Consider the following 13,226-nt stretch of genomic DNA (forward strand, 5'->3'; position numbering starts at 1 on the left):
CCAGAAGAGCTATTATCACTCTGAAAAAAGGCAGCAATTAGTGTGATCCAGTTGAGAAGATTCATTAAAAACGGACAAATTACTTATCTTAACCAGTTCTTTGGGCAGGAAAATAACATCACTTTGAATTTCCTATCTATTTTATTCAATGTGTACTCAAATTAATTTCTACAGGCCCAGCTGCATGGAGCTCTGTCTTCATCAGTACTTGCCATACAAGGCTGCAGAATCAAACTAACACTCTCCCTTCAATTCACATTTTTAATGAGAGAAATTGAAAGAGAAATCCCTTCACTCAAAAGAAAAAAACCTGGAAGATACATTTTTACCTCTGTGTTCTCCTCTTCTTTAACTCTTCGTGACTAGAAAACAAATGAGGTGAAGAATTAAAGATTCAGAAATACTAACAATTAAGACAGAACATCTTGCAAACTGCCTGTCTTGACACAAATAAAAGCTACCTTCTCCTGAGAAACAGCAGCTTTGCCTTCTTCACTCTTTTCATCCATTTCATCATCACTCCATTCCCAGTCTCCATCTTCTGTTTTGTGGAGGTGACCACTGGAACCAGGCACTCGTCTAACCTACCAAAATATTAAGCGTTCTCCATTAAATAGACATTTTAAGTTTTCAATTGTGTTCTGGTTAATCAGTAGCTCTTCATTATTTTTATTCTATATTCTTTTTTAAATTTACTGGAGGACTCCCTGGCACACTGGAATAATTTCTAACACCAAGGGTCAGTCATTGCATGGGTTAATTCTTCCCACTAGTTCAACAGAATTCACATAGGAAAATGGAGGTGGAGGTAGGATACATTTTACAGCTGCTTCAGAACAAGCTCAAGTAGATGACAACTGCTTAGTACAAACTAAATCATTTCAAGGCAGTAATTCAAGGAAGCAGAGGCTACACAAACAAGGTTGTACTTGGAATACAGGTCTTGACAACTTTATTTGTTCTGCTAAAAAGCTTTGAAATGTGTAAAAGGCACTGAGGGTAGTTTATAAGTAAAATTCTCCCTTTAAATACAAGGTAGGCGTATGCAGAGTGAAAAGGTAGGCAGACATGTACCACACTAAACTAACTCGGAAAACATCTGTAGATTAATCAGTAGATCAGAAGCCTCATAAGCAACAAAGATTGAGATTCAAATTCAGTTGCCATTTTGCTTTTTCTGAGCCTGACAACATGCTTGTTTTCCCAGGATCCTGATCAGACTGAGCAAAATAGAAGAACATCCAGCAATTCTCGCCACACGTTGTCATGAATTAATGAGACTCGTAAGATCGCTGAAAGCACAACACAATAATCAGAAGTGCCAATGGTGCTTCTCTAATTATTGTACATCACTGAACCAAGATACTAAATACAGTTCATACTGCTCCACTTCAAACACTCATACAGGTAAGCTTCCTTACACTATTAATTCGAAAGGTTTAAAGCATATTCTTTTCAAGTAGAAAAAAAATGATTTACTCAATACACTGGCATGAGAAAGAGGAATACTAAGTGTTCACAGCCAACAGAAGGAAGAACTAACATGGCAGAAATAAAAAAGCAGCTGTAGGCCACGAAGAATTATTGGAAAAGACACCTAATAAACTAACTTTAAAATGAAGTTGCAATATGAACTAAATGGTATTAACTCAAAACTCTACATATCCTGTATGTTACTGGGGATACTGTCAAAAATTGCCTGGTTCAAATTGATTCAAATTTCTTTTCACAGATTCCTGTCCATTCTGATGTCATGCTCAGCATACTTCAGCACAAGGATTTAACTTGCTCTGATGAGGTGTCCAACACTAGTTGGATACCTTTGATAGTTGGTAGCGCAGCTCTCTCTCAAAATGGTAAAGAATATGTTTTTTAAAAAAGTCTGATTTCTGACTAAAATATTACTGGATTTTTTCCCCAACTTAACAAAAATAGAAATAAACTAAAAATAGAAAATAAACTGATACTAACCTTATTCTAAATGCCTCCAGTTGCTACAGGCCACAATGTGTGAAAACACACAGCATGTGAAAGACTGCAGCTTCTTCTAAATTCTATTAGATAGAACTCTGGCAAAATACAGGCAGCATGAAAACAGCATAGGGCACTAGAATTTTGACCCTCTAGAAAAATGTGACATGGATATTAATGTAATCCTTCTCAATCTTCTTTTGATAGAACAGAGAAAAATAGATGGCTATTTCTCTACTGGATTTGGAGCAATGCAAAGTGGAAATAGTTGGACTTACAATACAAAAGCAGGAGTCTGAATGCAAGGGCCCTCTTTCAAAATCTTGTACATACGCAAGCAGATATATTTGTGTCTCCACCTACACTCTTTAACCCTCTTCCTTCACTTCATATATAAGCCTCAACTAGAGAACAGGGTGAAGCTTCCAGTGTCTCACTACCTTTCCATAGTCACCTTCCTCTGTCCTTACAATACTGCCCCTTCACTTTTCTCCCCTATAGAATCCATGAAAAGTACCCTACTCAGTTTCTCTGTATTTTGCACTCCTCTGTAACCAAGATGAAAAAAACATAGGATATTAGGGGAATACTCAGTCACTTAAGGACAAATTCTGTACTACCATCCCTGTTTCTCAAACCAGGCTTCTAATGCACTGCTCCCACCTCCAGCTGCACAGTAAATGGGCTCTTACTGTCTACATCATCAGGAATTATCACAGATGCAAGGGAAGGCAGCAGGCAATTCACATGGTTCTTGCAATTACTGATTGTCCTACCAGGAGCAATCCTGATGTAGGCTTCTGTTTAACAGCACGCACATAACAGCACAACATCCCAACAACTACATGCAAACTTACAGAAAGATATAAGCCACAAGCAAAAACAAGCTTTTCCAGATAGAATAGAGTAATTTAGAGACATTCACGGTCTACTTGCACTAACCAAAATCTCTTGTGCATCCATTTTCAGTTGTTCTGGAAACTTGTTCTAAGTAGAATAATGTTAATGTAGCTTAATGATGCTGGCAGAGTCACAGGAAAAAGCTTACTGATGAAGATGGATCGCATTTCAAGCTTTTAAATAGATTGCCTTTTAATAAGCAATAAACAAATGGCTCAAAGAAAAGAAAGTTACTTCAAAATAAAATACTATGTTAGAAGAAATGATTTTCTTGAAAGGTGTCTGAAGGCAGAAAAACAGTCTAGACTTGTCTTTCATCCAGACTCTTTCCCACGAGGACACACATTCAAAGAAAATCGTACTTTCTGCTATAGCAAAATATTCGATCTATTCAGATCTCAAATCAATTCCCTCTTTCCTCCATCATAAACCTATATCACTAATATCACATATCTAATGGAATGATACTAAGTTTACGTTGTAATACATACTTATCATCAGCTCTTTAATACCAGTATCTTTTCAGATTTTCAGTGCATTTTTCAGAGCACATTTTTTAAAATGCATATAAGTAATAACATCGAAGTATTTTAGGAGAATGCTATCATTTTACCATCCTCAACTTGCATTTTAAAAACAGCAAAGAAATAAAACACACTGCAAAAAGTAAAGGAATAAAATTTACAGTACGCAAAGCTTTTTAGGCTTTGAATATGGAGCAGCCAGAGAAACATCTTACAGGATGAAAAATAAGGCAGTAACGCAGTTGAGATAATCTAGTAGTTTATCACACTGTGTCAATGGATAGTCCTAGGACATCCACCAGGGCTGCACAATCCTACATCTCCTGGCACCTATGTGGCTGCACACTGAGAAGATTCTAGTTATCACTCCTGGAGAAACACTGACTTTTTTATTTTCTGAACAAATTCTCTGCAAGATTCACAAATTGAAATAGCCCTACTTGATGTCAAACATTAATGGCTGTTTAAGCAGGGAGGCAGTGGAAAGAAACTGGGATTGCCTCAGGATTCTCAAAATTGTCTACTTTCACCCCTTACAATGAAGCACATTGTGACATACCAGAACACTTCATGCTTTCATTTACGCTCTCAGAGCAAAAGACCCAATCAAAGAATTAGTAGGGAGCACTGCTAGCTTCCAACCAAATCAGCTCCTGAATTTAGCTGGCACAGGCATTATAGCTGGCACAATATGAGAAACTGAAATACCATTTTCAGTAGTTGTCCCTATTTGAATGAACTTCAGACAACAGTTCAATATCATCTGTGCTAAGAAAGCATTGTAAATTCCCAAAAGTAATAAGGACATACCTATCTATGCAGGCTGCTCTAAAATTAGCACTTCCTATTTATTCCCATTGTACGTACAACAGAATAAGCACAGCTGATTTCCCCTGCATGGAAAAAAATTGCACCCGTTGACATTCCCTGATGCTTGCTGAACACTTATGGAGGCCAAACAGTATAAGTATCTGCAGAAGTTTCCATGGAAATAAATAGGTGGCATTTCTTTCAGAGCAACCTATGTATTTTTTCTAGATGACAATCACACAAAGTTTTGTTATTAGTATTATTAAGATCGGAAAAGCTCTCCAAGTCCATCTAATCCAACCACTCACCTAGCACCAATATTGCCTACTAAACTGTGTCCCTAAGTACTACATCTACTCTCTTCTGAAACATCTCCAGGGATAACAACTCCACCACTTCCCTGGCAGCCTGTTTCAATACCTCACCACTCTTTTTGAGAGAAAATTCTTCCAAACATCCAACCTGAACCTCCCTGGCACAACTTGAGGCCACTTCCTCTTGTACTGTCATGAGTCATCCAGAAGAAGACCATTTACATTCAGTCTACAAAAACAGGTGTGTAATAGACAGAAACATTTTGATGAAGAATAGTTAGACATATATGTACTAACTGTAGCCTGTAAAACATTCACATTGCACAGTACAACAGCAGGGATCTGTGCCACAGGTGTGCATCTGCACCAAAAACATTATAGCATGGCCCATCAGGGGAGAGGAGGGAAAGGTCATCTATTTTCTCCTATCAAACTGCAATCCTCTGTGGTAAAGCTTGGATTCTTTCCCTAGGTAGTGAGCAGCATAAGCTTCTTTGAAATTCTGCAGCTTGTAAAAGTTCATTTAAAAACACTGTGGTGGGCCAAAACAGGAGTGATTACAAGAGCTTGTGGGAACCTGATGGGCAACAGAACACTTGACTGTTATCTGAAGTGTATAAAATATATAGCTATAGAAAGCTGTGTTCACCCATGTACAACATATTCATCTGTTCTTTCACAATAATCTTTCTGGGTCACTGCAAGAATATATGGAAAAATGGTTGTAGCAGCTGCAGATCTAAGATCTAAGGAGATCACACATACTGGCAGCAATAACACCAAGATATTTTCAAATATCAAGGATACCCTACCCAAAATCACAGACAGTGGAACATGATGAATGCCTCACAGGCCATCTAAAAATTCTACTTAAACAATCTCTTGTATTTCTGACAGAATTTGACTACCAGCTTCTTCTCTACAGAAGTATTTTTTCTGAAATGCATGTTGGAGGTAATCTTAAACAAGCATTACATACTCTTCTCAAAATAAACTGCTACAGGTAAACCAGTGTGAGTGAACAATGTCAAGTGTATGTGAGATGAAGCATCTTCTTCTGGTATATCCTGGGAGGTAAAAAATAGCCTGAAGATGGGACAAAAGAAATTCAGTATCCAAAATGAGTATAATTTGAAAACATAAATTGAGTACTGCCTCAAAGTATACCACGCAATAATCAACAAATAAATCCATATTGTGTGCCCTATTTATCAACATTTTTAATGAGATTCAATGATACTTCACCCTTTAGAGATCAGATCAAGATCATCTGATTTTATCTTATAAAAATCAAGTGTGGCATTTCATTCACATGAACTATATATACAATATATTCTTCATCTGTACTGTGTTAAACTCCTGTTCTTTGGGGTGAGGGGAGAGAAGGTGGGAATGGAAGTATTAGGAACATATCTGCAGTTTCTATCACAATTACAAATTCATGATTCAATCTGCTGGAGAGAAGACACCTTTGTAGACCTATGCAAGTCTGAAATGGTCAGTGGACTATAGTTCAACTTTCCAGTCATCCATGTCATTGGTGAAATTCACAGAGAAGTTCAGCAGTATGAGAATGGATGCTTGTCTTCAACTGTCATCTGCCATTGGACTGTGGGTAGTTTGAATTTCTCCATATTCTCATTCTCTTCCAGACTGTTTTATTCTTTTTCCCCACCCCCCCCTTCTACATCCACCACCTCAAAAATTAACTTTGTTTCCAGGCTAGTATCACTTAAAACAGACCTCCTTATGCTATCCTGTAAGAAAACTAGTGAGAGATCACTTACCATCTGATTGGAACAAATCACATTCCATTCCTCAGCAAAGCATTGGCTCTTTGGACAAGACCAACACTTGTTTGCAACTTTCACGTGCAAAGCAGAATAGCTTTAAACCATTAATAGATTCTTCCATCACCACTAAGTAGTTGCAACACTTTTCTGAGATTGTGATGCAGGTGATCTTTCTTTCAGTGTGGTCAAAGGGACTATGATAAAGCCTTTCACATCCACAAGTACCAACCAACCTCAGATAACATACTGCTTTAGTACATTAACCTCAATGTGGAAAAAAAGGTGAATAACAACAACAACCTTAACGCTGGTCCTAGCAAGAGTACGCTGCAGGGGTTGCATTTGGAATATTTTAAGTATTTGGATTTTCTCTATTGCAAGACTGATAAAAGCAAGCATATTTGTATTTAGCCCCTATGATGACAGCGTTACAACAGTTCAGAACATTCTATTTGCCTTATCTCGGTGCAAACCTCTCATTTTACAAAAGGAAAGAAATAAACCAACAAATGCAGTGATTTATCCATGTTCACAAAGTAAATCTGAGACAGAACAATGAACCAAAACAAATTTTATATCCCTACAAAAATAAGCAATGTTGCATTCCTTATTTGCAAGGAATGCAGTAGCTAAACAATGGCAATTTCTCTGACAGCTTTAGTCAAAATACACAGCATTGATGGCTCTTTATGCAAGGATTATCTCTCTCAGTAAATAATTCAGAGGGAAGCAAAAACAAGTAAAAACATGTGCAATTCTAATTTGAGTTTTATTGTTAAAAAAACCTAAATGCTCTTTCCAGAATAGAACTACACTAATTCATAACTTTTGCTAACAAAGAGAACAACAAAAGCCTTGAGCCTAACAAAGACAAATTAACATGTATTAGAAAACAGATTTCACAAATTGGAAGGAGCACATAGGGAGTAAAAAAAAAAAAAAAAAAAAAAAAAAAGAATTTGAATGACTGGCACTTAAACTGCACCCAGAGAAGCAGTTCAGGACTGTAACTAAAAACAGTTTGTATGAAGAAAAACTTACAAGCCACCATCAAAATCACCACAGCTTTAAAAGAGACGATATGAACACCAGCTGAACAAAGCATGCTTGAATAATGAGTGAAAAGAAATGACTACCACAAAAACATTAAATATCAAATTATTATTGTTTACACCCTTGCTGCTAGTAAGTGGTTATTCCAGTATACATTAGAGTCACAAAGACAGAATAAAATTATGTTGGCAAAGATATTTGTCCTCATCCTCTTAAAGGAGGATACAGATAAATATTCCTAACACACAATAATATTCATAAGCTTTCCAGGACACAGAATGCTTAAGCAATTGAACATGGTAACCACAAATTCTGATCATCAAAAATTTGTTCAAAAATTGCGTTCCAGAGAGATCTCCAGCAACAGAATGCAGAAACTGCCTACATTCCCCAAAGCATGATAAAAACCAAGGTACAACACAAGAAAATAAAAAAAAAAAAGTTGTCTTCTAAGCACTGATGTAGTTGCTGAAAGTAGGCATTAGAGAAGCTGGGGAAAGAGGAACCTATTATTCATCTCTAATTCTTTTCCTTCTGCAGTCTCTTCACAAGTTAATTGTTGCAATGGGACAAGGAAAGGAATGAATATTTTCTGAATGTTAAGATCTCTACTTCCTTATTCACAGCTCCTCAAATCAGCAAAGAACTTGGCCCACTTACACATTTAGTATTTCATTCCAGAATCTAATTTTTTGAAAACAAAAATGACACGCCATGAGATACCAGTGCATACATGCATAAAAAACTACTGCATTACAAACATGGCACAGTGCATCATCTACATCACATATAAAATTAGTGTGTTTAGTAAGAGTAATTTCATGCATCTCATCTTATTTCTCATTCAATAGAAAGATTACTGAACTAATCATACTGATTTTTCCAGTATTTCAATTATTTAAGCTATTCCTACTGAAGTCTCTATGATAACTGAGTGTTTGGGGTGGGATTCTAGTCAGATTTATATCTTTTACTCAAAAAAGAGAAAAGGTAACCCGAACATACAGTAAGCAAGATGCATTAGTGTACGTAAAATTCATAGCCCTAACACGCATTAAACATTTCAGTTTCACAGAAGGAAGTTTATCATGCTCGATATACAGGTAACTTAGATCATAAAAGCAATTTGTTCCTAAATTCTTATAGGGAGGCAAATGTGCAGATGTGACTCACTTCACACCTAAAGAAGTCTTTGTGGAACTGTAATCACGATCATTAACTTCTAGCTACATAATAGTCAATGCTGTACTAACCTTTCCACTTGCATATTAAATAAGTAAATTTCATTCTGTAGATAATTTTAACTAAATTCTGGAAATTTTACTGAAAATATTCTTCTGGAAATATTACATCCCATGAAGTCAGATAGCTTAGCTTTTTCTAGGGACAAAATTTTGTCTTATTCTACACTGATGCCATTCAGCTACATCTGCTAGTATGTATGCAAGATACACACAATCCCATACACCCTAGAGAGCAAGCAGGACAACTTGGTTATCTATACATGTTTTTCATTTACTGCATCCTATTCTCGTAAGAGCCAAGATTTTACTGTGAGACAAAGAAAAGAAAGTCCTTGCAGAATTCTCCCTCTTCCAGAGGCAGACATTCACCTCAAGACACACTGACCAGCAGCAGACTTCCTGCATGCTCTGCTCTCTATTCCAAGATGGTTACCACTTCTGTGGCAGAAAATTAGTTAATAGGTATAGCATACACATGACAGCCATGGCTGCAGGAAATGCAAAACAAATATCAGTTCAAAAAACAAGATGGTGCTCCTTAGGGCTGCTGAACTAAATGCTCCACCTATTCCAAGAAAGCTGATTCATTTTCTCTTGAATTTTAGTGAAATTTTGAAGAAAATCAAGGTGAAAGAAATTAGCAGTGGTCTGGCAGCATACCTCAAACTAAGGTTAAAATACCCCCCAGTCAACAATTGTTGGACACACTGGAGAGGAAATGATTCTACATAAAGGCACAAGTGTTTACAGGATTGTTCCTTGTGATAGTACCTTTCCAACCTGTATCGAAAGGCTCTAAGATTTTAATTCAGAAAATTATTATTACAAAGACCATGCTGTTAAATTTTACACTTTAGAACACTTCCCTATTTATGACACCAATTACACTCAAATATTTATCGTCATTACTTCAAATAACTTTTGCAATGGCAGGGAAAAGCTACATTTCAAAATAGCATCTCAAGTAGCTTTTCTAGCATACAGAAGTATAGAAGTTTTTGGATTCAAGAATAGTGAAACACACCAAAGAAAAAAAAACCACACAACAACACTAAATCTCTATAGTTAAGGAAAAAAATAAGCTCAAGTTTCCAAAACAACTGACATAAGCTAGGAACATATGCTTACCATCACCTGACCTGGCACATGAAACTTCCCAAGCGTGGGAGTAACCAGCACTTTGCCTCTTCATCCTTTGGTAACATCAATTACACCCCAATTCTTTCAGTAAAAGAGGTGACAGGAAAAGAGGGAATTAACGCTGATCGTAAAGGTGCACAGACTGAAGACAAGATGGGAACCTGTCAACATGAATAAACACAAGCACCCCAAAAGGAATTCCAAAAGAAGCTGACAAAGTGCATTTATAAGCAACTTTTTGCACTTCTGGTATGTTCAAAAAGATTCCCTGATACAGAATCATTTATTTAACAGAAATATAACAGAATATATAAATATAACAGAAATAAAGTCTTGGCAGAATTGTGCTTACATGCCTCAATCAAATTTCAGAGAGAAGACTGGCTAGGAAAACTTCAAGCATTTGCAATTTTGAAACTTTATAAAGCGATGGTCAGAATCAACGCTTTTTCAGTGGTTCCTGGAGCACAAACACTGAAGATCATCACTATCTCTCAGCCACAGAAAGTACATCTTAAACATTCCCTATTTCTTTAAAAGATATAGATACATGCAAAGGATTCCAATTCCAACTGTCCAGTGATCCTTAAGAAACTACATAAAGAACTGCAGTTTATTCCACACAACTTGAATAACATTAATCCGACATACACAATGTATGTATTACAGGTCCAATAGTAACTGGATCCATCAGTTGCTATTTAACATAATAAAAGGAAACATTAAATAGCAGCACCCAAGTTTATTACTTGAAGCAAAGAGGAACCCCATCAAACGATGCCAGTCTTAATCTTTCCATAAAATTGTAGTAATGGTTCTTTGCAGGAGAAAGGACATCACTGTTAAACAGATTAGTAGTTTCTACAGAAAATATAAGCTTTAAAAAGTGCTGGTATTATTTGGTAACAGACGGGATAGGTAGCTTTTTTGGTTTTGCCCTTCCCACTGCTTCCACTTAAAAAAAAATTAAAATATATATACATATATATCACAAATTTCAAAAGCTTCACTTCTCTTACAACTTCAGCATAAAGAATTTACCATGCCAATTGCTCCTGTTATTTTACTAGAAAAAAAATACATATATATATATACACACACACACACTAGAAGTAGCCCATTATAGACCACAGTTTTGGTTTCAGCACATTTTATTATATGTATTTATTTCCCTCAAAAACAGACCAGTTCCCTTTGTGAACATCTTAAGCCTGTAGAGCAATCAGGTTTTACAAATTATGCCTTCAGCTCTCTTGCAAGCCTTTCCTGAATGTTTCCTAAAATACAAAAACAAATTTTAATCTCTATACCTATGCATATTTTTGCATTCCAATGCAATGAAGGAAACCAGCTTATCATCACATTTATCCAATCACGGCACTAACCTTTTACTTAAAACAGTTCTAAATTTAATCACAGTTCAGCATGTGAAGTAAAAGATAGATATTGGAGAATTCACTTTTCTATAAAATATTTTCACACAGAATAACATTAATCTTTTTGCATAACAGCTACACTGTAATCACATTTTTGCAAAAAGAATTTGAGGAACAAGAGCCTGAATTCCCACAAGTATATATCATCCTTTGTTCAGTAGACAAGATGCTTCCTCAAGAGATAGCTAGTCCTCATTTAACCCATCTCTCATGTCTGTGAATGCCCGAATCCCTTCGCTGTGGGCTATTAAGTTCCCCTGAGTTCATTATTTTGGAAAGTTTCATTTTCATTCTGATGTACCACTGCCTTTCTAAAATAACACCCGAGTAGTTCTAGTCTGTAAGAACTAGAAGGTGGTAAGATATTAAAGTTGCTTGATGTTTTGACGTTTGCATTTCTTCCTCTTAAGCCACTCTGTATAATAATACAAATTACAATATAGGAAAAATCTTCCATAGTTTTAATTTTTTTTTTTCCCCCCGCCACTTGGAAAAGAAGTTAGCCTTAACTTTCAGTGCTTCATGTTCAGGAATGAGCTTTTTAGGCTTGTTTTTTGTTTGTTTAATTGCAGGGTAGCCTAAGACATTGCCAGCAAGCAGCTAACATGGCATAGAAAGTAATTCTACAATAATTCCAACCTTTTGGGTCCAGACGCTAATTTTAAACTCTCAACTTGGAATTAGAATTGAGATGTACAAGCCATCGCTCAGGAGTACATAAAGCCCCTTCCCTTTGCAACATCTGTGGAGGTTTGTTGCTTTCCTGGGGAGCTTCAAATCTTCTATGCTGCCCACAACTATACATCGTGGGAACTTGGATATGGTTAGAATTCATACCTGCAGAAAAGAATAGGCACTGAACCCTGAACATAAACAGAAGTTACCATTTATCTTCTACATCAAATTAATCATTATTACTTCTCTATGTTGTACAACCACACTTATGTTTACGTAAAAAGCACAGATTGAGAGGACACCGATGAATGAAGGCTTTACAGTTCCTGCAGAATTTCTTTAGGCATTTCTGGTGGGTATATTCCACACTTCAGACAACAGAACCTTTTGAATGAAGAACATACAGAAACTCCTAGGAAACAAACATGCTCTTTGATGTACACATCTTTCATGTTCTGAAGTCTCAAAGTTTTGAATTTCAGCACTTCAAGGTGACCTAGCCATAGCAGGTGAGAGCATCATCAGCATTTTTTAGTTTGTATGCCCTGAGTCAGTAGGAGTAGTGAATATTCTTGCATTTACGTTACACTACAAAATACAAGACCATCAAATCCTTCAATTCCAAGTAATTTCTAAATGATTTTTTTTTTTTTTTTTTTTAATAATCCCAAGTCAAGTGTAACTGGTAACTACAAAATATGGTAACACTGACATAAATTGTTATTCCATTTAAAATTTCATATTAGAACAACAGTCAAAATATTTCATTTACTTTGGGGCTAGGGTTTCATAAACCAAAAAATGGAACCCACATTATTTTTCTTCAATAATATTAAATGCACCTCTGCTGGAATTAATGTATTTACAGCTATCCAGCACATCCTTGCAAAAATGCTGCTTGCTCTGAAGTGTGCAATGTCATGTTTATGGAACATTTATGTGAGATAAGTCAATAAGGACAAACTGTGAGTCACAGATACAAATTCACCAATATTCACCAATATTTGTTTACTCCTTAGCACTGCAGAAAGGATTGCAAAAATTGAAATGACACTTAAGACATTTAAGATAGGAATTACTTTACAGTGTAAAGTTATTTACACTTTAAAAATGTGTAAATTACCAGTTCTACTCACTACTGGAATTAGTTACACCATTACCTTAACATCAAGAAATGCAAGATAATTACATTTTTTTCATGAAATAACATTGCATGAAGGAGATAATTTGAAATTGCATAAGTGTTCCCCAGATCTCTACTAGCTATTGAAGAGTTCCCTTTTTTGTTTAATGAATAAAACTGCACAGGTTAAAGAACAGAAGTCTGTTGCAAAAAACAGTTTGCTTTAAATATTTATGATACTGG

At 36.0% G+C, this 13,226-nt stretch overlaps 1 protein-coding gene across 1 annotated transcript in view; it reads right to left on the minus strand.

The window, feature by feature from the left end:
• The window catches only part of STK39 (serine/threonine kinase 39), a gene marked incomplete at its 3' end in the record, with an annotated part of 86,270 nt that overhangs the window by 34,528 nt on the left and 38,516 nt on the right, over nt 1–13,226 (minus strand). Inside the window, exons 11-12 of the mRNA XM_079539193.1 lie at nt 462–584; nt 330–362 (exon numbers count right to left, since the gene is read on the minus strand). Coding sequence (XP_079395319.1) covers nt 330–362; nt 462–584 — 156 coding nt within the window. The remainder of the gene's footprint in view (nt 1–329; nt 363–461; nt 585–13,226) is intronic.

The sequence above is a fragment of the Tetrao urogallus genome (assembly GCF_951394365.1).
Source record: "Tetrao urogallus genome assembly, chromosome: 8".
Taxonomy (NCBI): Eukaryota; Metazoa; Chordata; class Aves; order Galliformes; family Phasianidae; genus Tetrao; species Tetrao urogallus.